This window comes from Oncorhynchus tshawytscha, linkage group LG13, assembly GCF_018296145.1.
Source record: "Oncorhynchus tshawytscha isolate Ot180627B linkage group LG13, Otsh_v2.0, whole genome shotgun sequence".
In the NCBI taxonomy this organism is placed as follows: Eukaryota; Metazoa; Chordata; class Actinopteri; order Salmoniformes; family Salmonidae; genus Oncorhynchus; species Oncorhynchus tshawytscha.
In genome coordinates, this window is record NC_056441.1 from 70,750,561 (window position 1) to 70,765,917 (window position 15,357).

A 15,357-nucleotide genomic window follows, 5' to 3' on the forward strand; every position below is an offset into this window, starting at 1 on the left:
TTCTATTATTTGATGATAGTAAAATAAACGTTTTTATTGAAATGCCAGACATTGTCCACCAAATAAACTATAGTTAAGCAATAAGGCAGGGGGGTGGTATATGGCCAATATACCACAGTTCAGGACTGGATACAGCCCTTAGCCTTGGTATATTGGCCACATATCACAAACCCCCAAGGTGCCTTATTGTTATTATAAACTGGTTACCAATGTAATTAGAATAGTAAAAATACAAGTTTTGTCATAGCCGTGGTATTCCATTCAGGGCTCGAACCACCCATTTTATAGTACTAACTACAGTGGTACATACAGGGGACAACTTGATGGTCAGATCAACTTTCTTTCACATGATAACAGCATACATTGATAGTTTAAATTGAAGACAACATGATTCCGGTAGTCTACTCTTCTTGGTTCCTTCCAGAACTGTCAATGTCAGAACCAACTGGTCCTATTGAACTTCCACACAGGCGTCACCAGGCTTTCTAGAGCAGTGGAGGGTAAATGCTTCAGTGGCTGAAGTAAGATGTAGATGGTTGCAGGGTGGGTGAGCTCAGAAGATGCTGGTGAGAGGAACCAGGGGATTGTGGAGTCATGCCTGGGGAAAGAAGATGGGACTGAGTGGTTGAAATCAGATCTTGACTGAGGATAGTTGACCCATATCATTGCTTTCTATTTCTGATAGCAGACAACTTCATACAACAAGAATAATAAACAAAGGCCATTATATGCTAAATGCTGAGCCTAGGGAGTGTACAGGTAGGTAGAGAAAGTATGGCAAACTGCTCGGCCTCACCTACTAGATTGTGCTCCCCCCTGATGCTGTCATCAAAGCCCTGGTGTCTCTGGTATGCCTCAAAGCTGACAGAGGCATCGTCCTCAGACAGGCTGTGTGGAACCTGGCCGTCGCCTGGACGACACACCTCGAAACGGATCCACTGATAACTACAAGGACATATCACACCAATAAGCAGCACATAAGTCGTTCAGCTACATGTACATTAGCAGATATGAGAGAGTATATTAAAGGTCAGTTCATCTGAAAAAGGAAATGCACCAATTGCAATCTCCACAAAGATAATGTGCAATGTTCAATTAATTTCCTGTGAGGTAGATGACATTATACTTGAGTACTAGAGACTCACTTGCTGCACTTGCGTGCTCCTGGGCAGCTCTGGATCAGGTTCTGGATGGTGGGGTGGGAGAAGCCAAAGAAGTCTGCTCCTGAAGGCACGATGGGTGCCACCGGTTTCGATCTGTAGGGGTATAGTTGTAAGATAATGAGAGAAAAGTCATACAATGAAATGCATCCACTGATTCTATAAGCTAGCCTGTACAGCAAGCAGGTACCTTAGAGCACCAATGGCCTTCAGCAGGTTGGAATGGCAGGTGAGGGCAGAGGAGGCCGCTATGGCATTCTGAGGGTCTTCCTCAGGCACTATCTCAAACTGGGAGGGGGGAGATGGTTTGATAAGGAAAACACTCCTCAGAAAAACATAAGCTGTCTCACAGCACCTAATTGACTTACTTAGCACTTGACTTCATAATGTTTTATAGCTCCATTAGTGCGAGTGTACCTGTGGGCCACCACCCCCGTCCTTAATCTGGCAGGTGTAGAGGCACTGCTGATCAGGGCTCTTCATGCTGGCGAAGAAGCGTGTGCTACAGTAACCCACTGGGTAGATGGCACACTGGTCATGGAACAGCATCCTGTCTGTGATAATCTGGAACAGAGAAGGACATAATTCATTATTCTCTAGCCACTGAACTGAGAAGTCATGGGCTGTGTCCCAACAGTCTTAAATAGCCTCTCCTGGTCTCCTTTCATGGACACTGATCCTGACCAACATGATAAGGGAGGGCAATATGGTGGAAATCTGTTCAGTACTTTCAACAAATGATTATGCAAGTGAGGAGACAAGGAAAGGAGAACAATGTAAGATAAGTTGGACAGTGTTTATAAAGAGCAAATGTGAGGCATTAAGTATGAGTTGAGACACAGACCTCCCCTAGACTGTACACAGTCAGACCCCCCAATACTATGGGGAAGACAGGACGTCCTGAGGAGTCCAGGGCGATGGGCTGAACCAGCTTACGAGACCCCGCGTCAGCAAGCTTCCGCTTTTTTGACATTCTTTTTGGACCTGAGGAAAATGTATTTATGGAGTCAAAGAAAATACTGTACTACCCATCATTACAAGACATAAGAATCTGTCTTATCTACAGGTAGGCTGGTATAAACATGGCTCTACCCACCGTCCTCTTTCCCATTCTCCCTGCCTCGTTCCTTCTTAGGCTTCTTAGGAAGGCCCTCCTCTGCCCCAGAGGTCAGGTTATGACCCACAGGTAGGACTGACGCCCCCGTTGGGATGGAACTGAAGGTCACAGGGGGGTGAGAGCTGGTAGTAGCAGCGGTGAGCAGCTCCCCCTCTGACACAGACTGGTACTGCAACAGTGATTTCAGTAAGAACCTGGAAAACAAAGCATAAGAGATGCCCGATTAGACAACAAAAACTGTTTTCAAAGTACCTGTCAATCAGTGTCCAAAATTTTTTTTTAAATGCATCAATATAAAACAATTAAACTCACCTGCGCTCTTCTTTTGCTCGCACAAACTTCTCCTCTAAGTGGGCAACTTCATCACAGAGAGCCGCATTCTCCTGTGGGATATTCAGTTAGTGACTTCAGCCCTCAGCCAATAATACCAGTCTACTACACATCTCCAACATTTCTCTTCCATACATCTAAGTGTTATGGGGGACATATGTAGCATCTGAACACATTGTGTTACAGAAATAACTTAATTAATACTGATTCAAGTGATTGTCTTTAGTATGTAGAGTACTCACAAAAATCATGGCCAGTGCTGCTTTGCGTAGTCTGAGGTACTTTAGTCTGTACTTTTCGTTCTGGTTCTTGCGTGGGCCTTTCTTGGTCTTGGGCCTGGTCTCAGAGAGACCTGTGGGGGAGGGGAAGGGAGGCAGAGAGGCTGCAGAGCCAGAGCTGGAGAAGGTTGACTGGGGGGGAGACCCCATGAAAGACTGGGTGGTGAAGGACTGTAGAGCCTGCTGCCCCTCATCATCTGTCTGTGGATGGAGAGAGACCAAACTCAGTGGGCATTGCATCATAACACCACATTCAAATACTAGTGGCAATGTAGGCCACGATCCACATCATATGATTGTGCATACAATGACAATGTTATGTGGATGAGGTATATCTGGAACAGTAACTGATACAACGCAAAATGAAAACTGTGACAGAGCAAAGTAACATGGCTACAATGACTATATAAGGAAAAAAATTATACTGTTAATTATCCAAACACATTGATCTTCCACTGCACTCTCCTAAATGTCTATATTTGTCAGATCAGCATTGATAGAATTGAACTAAAGGGATTTCTTCTGACATCCTTTGCATAATGATAACTTACCAACAGTGCAAAGACTCCATTTCTGTTCTCAATCCTCTTGAATCTCCTGCTGCCTTTCTGTGTCTGCAACATAGTGGGATACTAAGGCCAAGGCTAGGTGTTGGGGAACTGACAAATGTCTTAAGGGTCAGTCTCACTGTTGTAACCTTGAATGACTAAGATCTAGCCTGTGTTAACTGCTACTTAAGAGCATCATGATGAATGTTCTAATCCTGGCACACTATAGCAGAGAGCGCAATCACATTCTCTCTGGTTCAAGGCACAGGCCTTTGATGTGCAAACCTGTCCTATGTTCAACTAATGGCCTTTCAATAACAAAAGGAAGGGAAAAGCAATAGAGTGAAATGATATGCAGAAAGCCCAAAAAAATGTTTTTTTTTCTAATACTGAAATATCCACTTCGATAATGTACAGCACAAATAACAAAAATAAAGTGAACTGATTAATTTATAGTGGCCTTGGTGTGGAGTCCAATGGAATACAGCAAAGAAAATGGAGATGCTATGAGCTTTGGACCTATCACAGCCATTGAAGTGTCTCATTAGTCTTACCTCACGGTACATGACAGCCTCAAGGCTCGACTTCGCACTGTCCAGAAATAAAATATAAATGTGGTTATGGGCAGTTGAGGAATGATTACTGGGAATATCATGCTGTTGATCTATCAGGAATGTTTAAAAAATATATGTTTTTTTTTAAATGGATGCAGTTGATGCATTTGGTCTTTCTTTAAAATGCATTGTATATCTATAGAATTGATAATGTTGTACTGTACTTGGACTGAACCAATCCCCTGTCAATGATTTGCTGTTTGATCTCCTTGATGTGCATTGGGCGTCCAGCTGCCTCCAGTACAATCTGGGAAAGAGCAGACTGTTGTATTGCTGATGTATTTCACTGACAGACAGCAATCTGGTGGTACATACAGTAGCCTACAGACAGGGCTGTGTTAAAAAAAAAAATACTGTACCTGCGCAGCATCAAGCCATGTGAGATTGGGCTTGTCTGCAACATCGTTAGGTGGTTCACTGTGGAAAAAGAATGAATAGACAATATTTAGGTAGACAATTTTAGACAAAGCAAATAAATATTCACATACAAGACTTATCCCCATATCATACTAGCAGAAAGACCCAACATTATCTTTCCTGTGTAGTGGCAGCCTATTTGTCCTCCCACATACAACAGAGTAAGGACGTGTGTGTGCATGCTGTTCATTTGGCACTGCTTACCTCTCTAGAGCCTCGGCAGCTCCTGCCAGGCTGGCCATGTTGTCCAAGGCAGGGAAGAGAGAGTAGTTTCCCTGTCCGTCTGGCTCCATCTCTGACTCAAAGTTGGACAGTGTGTTCAGTGGGTCCATAGGTGAGAGAGGAGTTTCTGTGGTCTGGTTTCTGCTCGTTGAGGGCTGGAACAAAACGAAAACACACATCCAAGAACTCTGGTCATCTAGATGATTTTGTAGAACATAGCTACTGCCTGGGAAAATAAGAAGAGGCATGAGGATGTTTTGGAAATGAGCTCGACGGCGCATGAGCAGCTACTACCAGCTAGTTAGCTATCAATGATCGCAGGCGAGAGGTTTGTAGGAAGTAGATAACTCGGCAGTTAGCGCGAATGAACGTTTGTACGAGTATTCGTTGTATTTTGCAAAAACTTACCCCACTCCTGTCAATTCGTGCTTGCTCTTTTCCGTGAATCATCGGAGAACCCTGAAGCACTTCTTCGCTTGTCTCCATTGCATTGTTTACATAACTTACACGTTGCAGCAAAAGCTTGACGCTAGCAAACAAACACGTTTCCCGGAGAGTATGTTTGTTAATGTTTGTTTCTAATCTCAACAATTACTATGATGGAAGTTTAGCAAAAATCCAACAACGCGTTGTGCAGTCGACTTGTTTTTATCGCCTGAACTATTTCAGAAAACTGACGGAAACAACGCTTCGGAGGTATTAAAACGAGCACCATGTCTTTCCTGTCATTAAATTTATTTTTTTAGATTTGGGAAATGTAGTTCTTTATGCAGCCTGTTGTCAACAGCTGACGTGCTCAAGTATGCTGTATCTGTAGTTGGAACTGAGTATGAGCTACGTTCACAATAATACTAAACAATATTTGTATCAATTGCATTTATTTAATGATACATGTTTTATCAATGAACATCTCGGATCTTGCTCTCTGACAACAGATATGATCAAATGAGAAACAAACAAGTGCCAGCAGTCCTGCCAATGCCAGAAGGTACAGTAAACATGTCGACTTACACAACATCTGACTTTTATTTGAATCCTTAGGCTATGCTGACAGGAGTTTGACATTAATGAAGAAGTAGACAAACAACCCGTGCTTCTACACCTGCATTGCTTGCTGTTTGGGGTTTTAGGCTGGGTTTCTGTACAGCACTTTGAGATATCAGCTGATGTACGAAGGGCTATATAAATAAATTTGATTTGATTTGATCTATTATACACATACCCAACAGTTATATGCACGTAATTTGATATATATCAAATACCGCAATCACTTATTTATTGCATTTCAACTTTATTTTGACAGGGAGTCATGCTGAGACCAAGGTCTCTTTTAGAGATGAGCCCATACACATATTCATATTTATGGATGAATATCAAAGTAGACATACACTCTATAACAGCTTTCCTTTGTTTCGTAGTGATAGACAAGCAAGAAACACAGTAGTAAGCCTACAACAGTTTAGCAATTATTTACAGAGATAGAACATTTGCGAATACTGCAGTATGTACATTTTTTTGCGGGAACATATAGAATGTTCATAACTAAATCGTATTATCAATAGTAGTAGTATCATAGTAGCAATCCAGTCAGCCGTAGTTCAGAAGAACACCAATCACCCGTTTGTACGCCAGATAGTACTCACTCTGCCTTGGACCATCTGAGAAGTAAAGGTAAGCTATAGGAAGAAACATTGGCTTTATCAGCAAAGGTTTCGTCCAGAGCAAATATTGTGCTGAAGGCTTTATGAACTCATGCATGTAATAATATGACGATTGTTTTACAATATTCATTGCAAAACAAATTCTCAAAGACAGCGTCCACTTTGGAGCCAATTCCTGGGAAATCCTGAGTTATGGATCGAGGATATCCATAGTCCATTTGTCGTCTTGCCTCAAAGCTGAAACATAATTATCAATCAAATCATTATTTTGTATAATTAAATCTAAAGATTCATGTTATCATACAGAAAAATGCATGACATATATATATATATATATATATATATATATATATATATATATATATATATATATATATATATATGTTATTGGCATTTTAATTAAATCATCTTCTAAATTCACCTCCAGCATTTGTTACCAACTAAGAAGAGAGTTTTCCCTCTGGTTGGCACATACACAGATGCATCTAACTTAGTTACTGATGAGGGGATACCCAAGTTGGAGATTGAATTTTGATAACCAGGGAGGATTCTCTTTGCATTATCCCTTACAGTGGCTTGTGAAAGTATTCACCCCCCTTGGTATTTCTCCTGTTATGTTGCCTTACAACCTGGAATTAAAATAGATTTTGTATGATTTGAATTACACAACATGCCTACCACTTTGAAGATGCAAAATATGTTTTATTGTGAAACAAAGAAATAAGACTAAAAAAACGGAACTTGATCGTGCATAACTATTCACCCCCCCCTTTTCAGCAGCTACAAGTCTCTAGGGATATGTCTCTATAAACTTGGCACATCTAGCTACTGAGAATTTTTGCCCATACAAGGCAAAACTGCTGCAGCAGCTTGAAGTTGGATGGGTTCCGCTGGTGTACAGCAATATATAAGTCAAAGCACAGATTCTCAATTTGATTGAGGTCTGGGCTTGACTAGGCCATTCCAAGACATTTAAATGTTTCCCCTTAAACCACTTGAGTGTTGCCTTAGCAGTATGCGAAGGGGTATTTGTCCTGCTGGAAGGTGAACCTCCATCCCAGTCCCCAACCGTGATGCCCGCTCGATGTCCGCGTCCACCTCCCATACCACCGGTGCCACCAGACATGAGGCGGGAAGTAACGGTGGACCGCTCCTCGGTATCATAGAGACGGGACAGCGCGTCGGCCTTAGTGTTAAAACCTGGTCTACACGAGATTGTGAACCGAAATCTGGTGAAAAACATGGCCCACCTTGCCTGGCAAGGATTCAGTCTCCTCGCTGCCCGGGTGTACAGATTAGGGTGGTCAGCCCAGATGAGAAAAAGGTGTTTAGCCCCCTCAAGCCAATGTCCCCACACCTTCAGAGCTTTTACCACAGCCAGCAACTCCCGGTCTACCAGTCATAGTTTCTTCCTCCGGAAAAAAAGGGGCGGCTTGTTGCCCGAGCACTGTCATAGCACGGCTCCAACCCAAGCCTCGCACGCGTCCATCTCCACCATGCATGCCAAAGAGGGGTCTGGATGCGCTAATATGGGAGCATCTGTAAACAGCGCCTTCGCTGACCACCGCAAACGCACCGGCCCCCTTCAGCAGTGAGGTAATGGGAGCAGCCACCTGGCCAAAACCCCAGATAAACCTCCAGTAGTAATTGGCAAACCCTAAGAACCGCTGCACCTCCTTTACCGTGGTCGGAGTCTGCCAATTATGCACGATTGCAACGCGGTCACACTCCATCACGACCCCAGATGTGGAAATGCGATACCCCAGGAAAGAGACGGCTTGTTGGAGAACACACATTTCTCAGCCTTGAAGTGCACGTCATGCTCCAAAAGTCGCCCAAGTACCCTGCGCACCAGAGACATGTGCGCGGCGCATGTAACGGAATAAATCAGAATGTCATCGATATAAACCACCACACCCTGCCCGTGCAGGTCCCTGAGAATCTCGTCATGTTCAGGCGCCGAGCGCCATCAGAGCTCTCCAGTCCCTGGGGTGGTCAAGTCCCAGAGCGTGGCCAAACTCATGTGCCGCCACCAACTGCAGATTCACTTCTGAGGACAACATTACATGTGAGTCTGTTGAATAAGTGAATTGGGCAACACTGTGTTTTAAATATTGTTGTGTGTTCAGATGGTCACCCCGCTAGCTCATTGTCCAGGTTTCGTCGTCATCAAAGTGTGTGTCCTGTCCAGGGGAGTTGGCAAGGGATAAGACACAATTCGGTCATCAAAAGGATAGAAGTCCCCGTGATCTGTGTTTGGACAAGCGAGATTTAAGATATTTTGTCAGTAGTGTATAGAGATGGTATTGAATCCATGCCATTGTGATAGTCCATACTCACATCAACCCTTGAAGAGGATCATGATGTCGGCAGTGTCAGTGTGGATCTGTTTGAAGTCTTGAAGGATTACATCACTGTAGATTTGGAAGGCCTGGGCTATAGTTGCATCTACATCACTCTGCCTTGGGTCTGGTGTGTACTGAGTGATTCTGTTAAACACAAGTCATTCAGCACTCACTCATTGACATTACCTGATAAGTAAAAGGGACCCATTTTACTCCTGCAGTGCAACCTAGGCATTGCACAATGACCCAGGCTGGGTAACAACGGATTTGACATTTCAGCAGATGATCAACAATTATCCATGAATACCATATTATTTTCCTTGATTTTAGCTGTCAAACTTAATGCACTTAAAGAGCTTTTACTATACCTGTAGGTGACAGTGCTCTTCTTCCATTTTTGTTTCCTGTGGAAGTGTCCATATCTGCTGATGTCAGACACTCCACACATGGACTCCTTCATCACCTCCAGAGTGTTTTTGTCCAGAACCCCAGTGACCTCCAGGCCAAAGAGTGCCTGCATGGCCTCCAGGCTCTTGTGAATGTCAGGCTTGATAATGCTAATATGATTTCGTCAACCCCACATCTGTGTAGTATTGAGACATGGTGTATTGAGACCTGGTGTAGGAGGAGGATAAGAGACAACATTATAACCTATCATGCCTATTAGGACTCTCATGCAAAACAGTACAAGCATAACAAGTAGGCTAACAAGTATTTTCTCGCCTCAATCTGAGATAATACTGACAATACGGGTAGCAACACACTGAGCCAAGCGATGCTAAATTACCCCAGCAACTGTCTCGTCATCCTCTGGTAATGTCTGGACCTCTGGAGTGCTGGTGGGGGCAGCCTGACACAGACACAAACAGGCCAGAAACAGGACCGCGGAACCCGTAGAAAGACCCGTAATTTACAAACCTGTGGTAATGCAGAGAGGGGAGAACCTCTCTTTCTCTATCACCCTGCCCTGTCCACACTCTCTTTTATATGATCCCTAATAACCTGTGGTGTACATGGTTCCAATCAGAACATGAGTGAGATGCCAAGGTCGGCTTTGTGCTGTTGAACATTGCTGTAAAGGTTAGGACAAGCCCCTATTCTCAAGGAAGAGGGATCGTCCTCCTAATAACATTTTTGGAGGTGGTGCGTAGAGTTTGGGGTGATTGTTAGGGTGAGGTTTAGGCATACTCTAGGTACACATTGTCAGTGGTTAGTTTGAATATTTTTGATCAATCAATGGAAGCACATCTATTAACATTCAAACTTCTAAATACCTTTTTTTATTGAAATACAATTCAATTGTATTTTATGTTCTGTACACATACAGAAAGATACCACTGGGATTTAAGTGAACTGGCCTTGAAGATGGTTGCCTGATGATGTAATTTAACTTCTTGCAACACTGTCATCAACATTCAACTGGTGAGTTATCTTGGTTCATGCAAGGTGACGTGCTTCTCTGGATAAGAGTGTCTGCTAAATTACTTAAATGTAAAATGTCTGTAAGTAGTATTCCTTTTCATGAAGGAGTGTAGGGTCACGTCTAGCGTCTTTGACAGATATGTTAGCAGCCCAGCAATGCATTTGCTAGGATTCGACTCAGCTCCCGGTTCTGTCTGTAGTCATAGTTGTATGCCTTTTTTCCACTGAAGAGGTAGATAGTACCTGTTGATGAGAAAACATGATAGTGTTTTGTTAACGTGGGCCTAGTAATCAAGATAACACATGTGTCAGGATATCAACATTTATGCAATTGAAGGCAAGGTGACATGGCAAACTGTTTTATAGGCTACCTTGTAACTCAAATGCAGCATCAACCCACCTCCCAATACCTGGCCAGTCTGATGAACGTCTGTGTTCATCGTATCTATACATTGTATAACAAATCAACATTGAACTTATAAGTTATGGATTGCTTATGTGCAGTTGCTTTCTAACATGTCTCATTGTTAAACACTAGATGGCAGGCTTTGCCTCTCAGGAGCTGGAATGCCTATTCATCAAACACTGCAAAGGTCAAGACATACCAAAACAGTGGACGTTTGGAAACATGATATTTTCTGCAACAGAATACTGTATTATACTGTAATTAGCATTCACTTTATGTTTGTCATTTACCCAAAAACATTTTGTTAGAGAGTGTGTTACCTGTAGTAACCGTGTCCTATGAAGAATAAGGATTTTTCCATATTCACTGATATGAACAGCAGCCTCAATGTTCCTTACTCTGGCTGGGAATCCATAGTCATGTATGGAGCCAAAGTGGCTTTTCATCTTAAGCTGTCAAACCACCCAGTACTTAGGACCTGAAACACAGAGCACCTCCACTGCCTTTGGAACACTATGAAAACCATACCACAAGAACTGCCAGATGGCAATAAGCTTTGTGAGTTTCTTGCATGAGGTGCGACAATTTTGACATGGGGCTATAATTTAGGTCCAGTTGTTCTTTGAAACAGTTTTCTGTTTCAAATCTAGCCTTGTCATGCTGTGAGGCCTAAGTGAGGCCTATGAGGCGATCAGACTGCACATTACCAGTGAAGACATATGCCACGCCTTTGGCAGGGATGTCATTGGCCGCACCCACAGGAGAGTTGATGCTGGGAAAGTATGTGCTGTTGGGGCCCTCTCTCAGACGGTTCCAGTATGTTTTCCATGTTGTCCTCAACCACATGTACCTGAAGGGAAACAAACCGCTGTGTTGGGGCAAATAAGAATTTATACTATAAAAATCATATTGCATAATTCAAAACTCCTTCACATGTTTTTTAAAGAGAACTATCTCCTTCCCGAACACTGCCACTGCATCAACAGAGAAGTTGGGATCGCACTTCTTAGGAAGGTTAGGTGGATCCTGTTTTCTGACTGTCTTGCCTTGGAAATAAAAGCAGTCTCCAATGTTTAGATAGAAATCCACCAAAAATGGACCATGTGATAACTATGGTGATTTCAACTCAACTGCTGGATTACCAGCACGTCACCTCATGGCAGTGTGTACTGTGCTCCATTGTAATACTAGTTGGGGTACATGAGAGATGAAGGGTCTTTGGAATGGGAGAGACCAAGGGAGTTGGCTGACTCATGGGCTGCAACAGTGAACAGGTTGTAACCTAAAACAGCATCCAATGAGAAATGTTTTATTTGTCTATAATCATATTTGAAATCCTATTTTATTGTGTTTTATAAAAACAATTCAGATCCTCATGTTATGCTTGGAGCAGTGGCCCTACCTAGCTTGTAATGCCCCATTGTCCAGATTTCATCCTTGTCAAAGTGCACGTCTCCCCCCATGCACTCCCTTGGCTTGAAGGCGTCAGCCAGAACACCTGTGGGGCCATCAAAGGAAAGAAGTTTACATGAGCTACGATGGATAGATGGAGAGAGATTTTCTAACAGTCATCTACCTGGAAACTGGCTCCAGTAAGTATATAACTATAGCGCAATTAAAATCTCACATGCAGCCACACACATTCTCTACCACCTCTATTAGAAACTACACTGAACTGAACAGAGACTGATTTAGGGTCAGAATACTCTTTCTTGTGAAGGAGAGGACAATGTCTGCCTTGTCGTGGTTGACATTGATGAATTTCAGTGGGGCCGCCCGCATTACTCCAGATTTTCAGGGCCAAACGGAATGAGGTATCCACCTCTTCCCTTGTAAGGTCAGGGGTGTACTAAGAAATCCTGCTGGTCATTGGCACACAGACAACACAGAAAAGCATGAAGCAACCTGAACGAAATATGACTAGTTATATCCAGTGAGCTGGTAATCTATTGGCAGGTATTGATTGTTGCAATTCAGTGATAAAACAAAACTGTGAAGTTATGATAACTTTGTTAATTTCGTGGATTATGTAATTCCTCTTATACACTGAATGTACAAAATATTAGGAACAGATTCCTAATATTGAGCTGCACCCCCTTTACCCTCAGAACAGCCTCAATTTATCGGGGCGTGGACTCTACATGGTGTCGAAAGAATTCCACAGGGATGTTGACCCATGTTGACTCCAACTCTTCCTACAGTTGTGTCAAGTTGGCTGGATGTCCATTGGGTGGTGGACTATTCTTGATACACACGGGAAACTGTTGAGCGTGAAAAATCCTGAAGCGTTGCAGTTCTTGACACTCAAACCGGTGCACCTGGCACCTACTACCATACCCCGTTTAAAGGCACTTAAATCTTTAGTCTTGCCCATTCAACCCCTGATTGGTACACATACACAATCCATGTCTCAATTGTCTCAAGGTTTAAAAATCCTTCTTTAACTTGTTTCCTCCCATTCATCTACACTGCTTGAAGTGGATTTAACAATTGACATCAATAAGGGACCATAGCTTTCACCTGGATTCACCTGGTCAGTCTGTCATGTTCCTAATGTTTTGTACACTCAGTGTAATTCCCTGCAGTTAAAACATATGAAAGTCTGTTTTGGGAAGTGACAGTGCTTTCGGAAAGTATTCAGACACCTTGACTTTTTCCACATTTTGTTACATTACAGCCTTGTTCTAAAATGTATTTTTTTTAAAATTAAAACCTCAACAATCTACACACACAACCCCATAATGACAAAGCGAAAACAGGTTTTTAGAAAGTTTTGCACATTTATTACAATTAACAAACAGAAATAGCTTTTTTACATAAGTATTCAGACCCTTTGCTATGAGACTCAACATTGAGCTCAGGTGCATCCTGTTTCCATTTACCATCCTTGAGATGTGGTAAATTAAATTGATTGGACATGATTTGGAAAGGCACACACCTGTCTATATACGTTCCCACAGTTGACAGTGCATGTCAGAGCAAAAACCAAGCCATGAAGTCGAAGAAATTGTCCGCAGGATTGTGTCGAGGCACAGATATGGGGAAGGGTACCAAAAAAGTTCTACAGCATTTAAGGTCTTCAATGGAAGAAGTTTGGAACCACCAAGACTCTTCCTAGAGCTGGCCGCCTGGCAAAACTTTGCAATCAGGGGAGAAGGGCCTTGGTGAGCGAGGTGACCAAGAACCTGATGATCACTATGACAGAGCTCTAGAGTTCCTCTGTGGAGATGGGAGAACCTTCCAAAAGGACAACCATCTCTGAAGCAATCCACCAATCAGGCCTTTATGGTAGAGTGGCCAGACGGAAGCCACTCCTCTGTAAAAGGCACATGACAGCACGCTCTGAGTTTGCCCAAAGGCACCTAAAGACTCTCAGACCATGAGAAACAAGATTCTCTGGTCTGATGAAACCAAGATTGAACTCTTTGGCCTGAATGACAAGCGTCACATCTGGAGGAAACCTGGCACCATCCCTATGGTGAAGCATGGTGGTGGCAGAATTTTTCATCTGCAAGGACGGGGAGACTAGTCAGAATCGAGGCAAAGATGAACTGAGCAAAGTACAGAGAGATCCATGATGAAAACCTGCTCCAGAGCGCTCAGGACCTCAGGCTGGGGCAAAGTTCCCCCTTCCAACAAGACAACGACCCTAAGCACACAGCCAAGAAAAAACAGGAGTGGCTTCTGGACAAGTCTCTTAATGTTTTTGAGTGGTCCCGCCAGAGCCCGGACTTGAACCCGATCAAACATCTCTGGAGAGACCTGAAAATATCTGTGCAGCAACGCTCGCCATCCAACCTAACAGAGCTTGAGAAGATCTGCAGAGAATGGGAGAAACTCCCCAAATACAGGTGTGCCAAGCTTATAGCGTCATACCCAAGAAGACGCAAGCCTCTAATTGCTGCCAAAGGTGCTTCAACAAAGCACTGAGTAAAGGGTCTGAATACTTATGCAAATGTGATATATTTATACATTTGCAAAAATGTTTTTTAAAAGTTTTTGCTTTGTCATTATGGGTATTGTGTATAGATTGATGAGAGCAAAAAAACGATTTAATCGATTTTAGAATAAGGCTGTAGAATAACAAAATGTGGAAAAAGTCAAGGGGTCTGAACACTTTCCGAAGGCACTGTATAACTATATTCTGACAGATATCTAGAATATCAGTGGAGAAAAAGCCAAAAGATCAAATGTATTTCTTTATTTTACTAGTCGGGTTAATTAAGAACAAATTCATATTTACAATGACGGCCTGGCTTGAGGCAAAGGGCCTCCTGTGGGGCAGGAGGAGGGAAAAGAAAATGGTACAACAAGACGGACAGCACAGACAGAAGACACTTGTCAGCAGAAAGAAGAAGACATTGTGACTGCTAACACATAACAGATAATAACATGTGCCTACCTGTAGGTGAAGGTGTGATTCTTCCACTTAGGCTGGTCAGGGTAAAAGCTGTAGTTTTCCACAACAGGCAGTACACACCTGTGCTTCCTCGTCAGAGAGAGGGACTGGAGATCCAGTCTTCTTCAGACTAAAGAAACCCTTCATCTCCCTGATCTTATCCTCCAGGGCTGAGGTTGAGGTGGCCCTCTTACTGCAGGGCAAGGGACCACTGCTGTGGCTCATGTGGTAGAACATCCTCAGATACCTTATCAACCAGCTGGTTACTAACCACATTTTCACTGATAGTAGGTCACTTCTCTTATATGGACAAATATGTCTTATTTGTCCTAAAGTAGGCAACATTTTAAGTTATCCAGAAAACAGCTTTTGCTTGAGCTAAAGTAGTCATAACTTTTAGTTGTCCTAAAGTGCACCTGCTACTGTAGGTATACTCAA

The 15,357-nt window shown here is 42.9% G+C and overlaps 2 protein-coding genes and 1 pseudogene across 4 annotated transcripts; all 3 read right to left on the reverse strand.

The window, feature by feature from the left end:
- Positions 1-19: 19 nt before the first annotated feature.
- Positions 20-5,390, reverse strand: tbrg1 (transforming growth factor beta regulator 1). 3 transcript variants are annotated; one of them, XM_024443138.2, is made up of 15 exons: positions 5,095-5,389; positions 4,669-4,841; positions 4,407-4,464; positions 4,212-4,294; positions 3,988-4,024; positions 3,437-3,499; positions 2,850-3,086; positions 2,590-2,660; positions 2,257-2,471; positions 2,005-2,144; positions 1,578-1,724; positions 1,351-1,448; positions 1,146-1,256; positions 801-945; positions 20-598 (listed from the first exon to the last, which is right to left on the reverse strand). In XM_024443138.2, exons 1-15 carry the CDS (start codon positions 5,170-5,172, stop codon positions 593-595), a joined length of 1,662 nt encoding a protein of 553 aa, XP_024298906.1. In that variant the 5' UTR covers positions 5,173-5,389; the 3' UTR covers positions 20-592. The 3 variants fall into 3 exon arrangements, with proteins under 3 accessions (XP_024298906.1, XP_024298904.1, XP_024298905.1); XM_024443136.2 differs by having other exon boundaries at positions 797-945; XM_024443137.2 differs by lacking the exon at positions 3,437-3,499 and having other exon boundaries at positions 797-945; positions 5,095-5,390.
- A 2,614-nt stretch (positions 5,391-8,004) lies between these two features.
- On the reverse strand, positions 8,005-9,356 carry LOC112266153 (collagenase 3-like). The gene is made up of 2 exons (XM_024443616.2): positions 9,061-9,356; positions 8,005-8,836 (listed from the first exon to the last, which is right to left on the reverse strand). Exons 1-2 carry the CDS (start codon positions 9,210-9,212, stop codon positions 8,689-8,691), a joined length of 300 nt encoding a protein of 99 aa, XP_024299384.2. The 5' UTR covers positions 9,213-9,356; the 3' UTR covers positions 8,005-8,688.
- Positions 9,357-11,707: 2,351 nt separating this feature from the next.
- LOC112265627 lies at positions 11,708-15,156 on the reverse strand (annotated as a pseudogene).
- Positions 15,157-15,357: the final 201 nt, after the last annotated feature.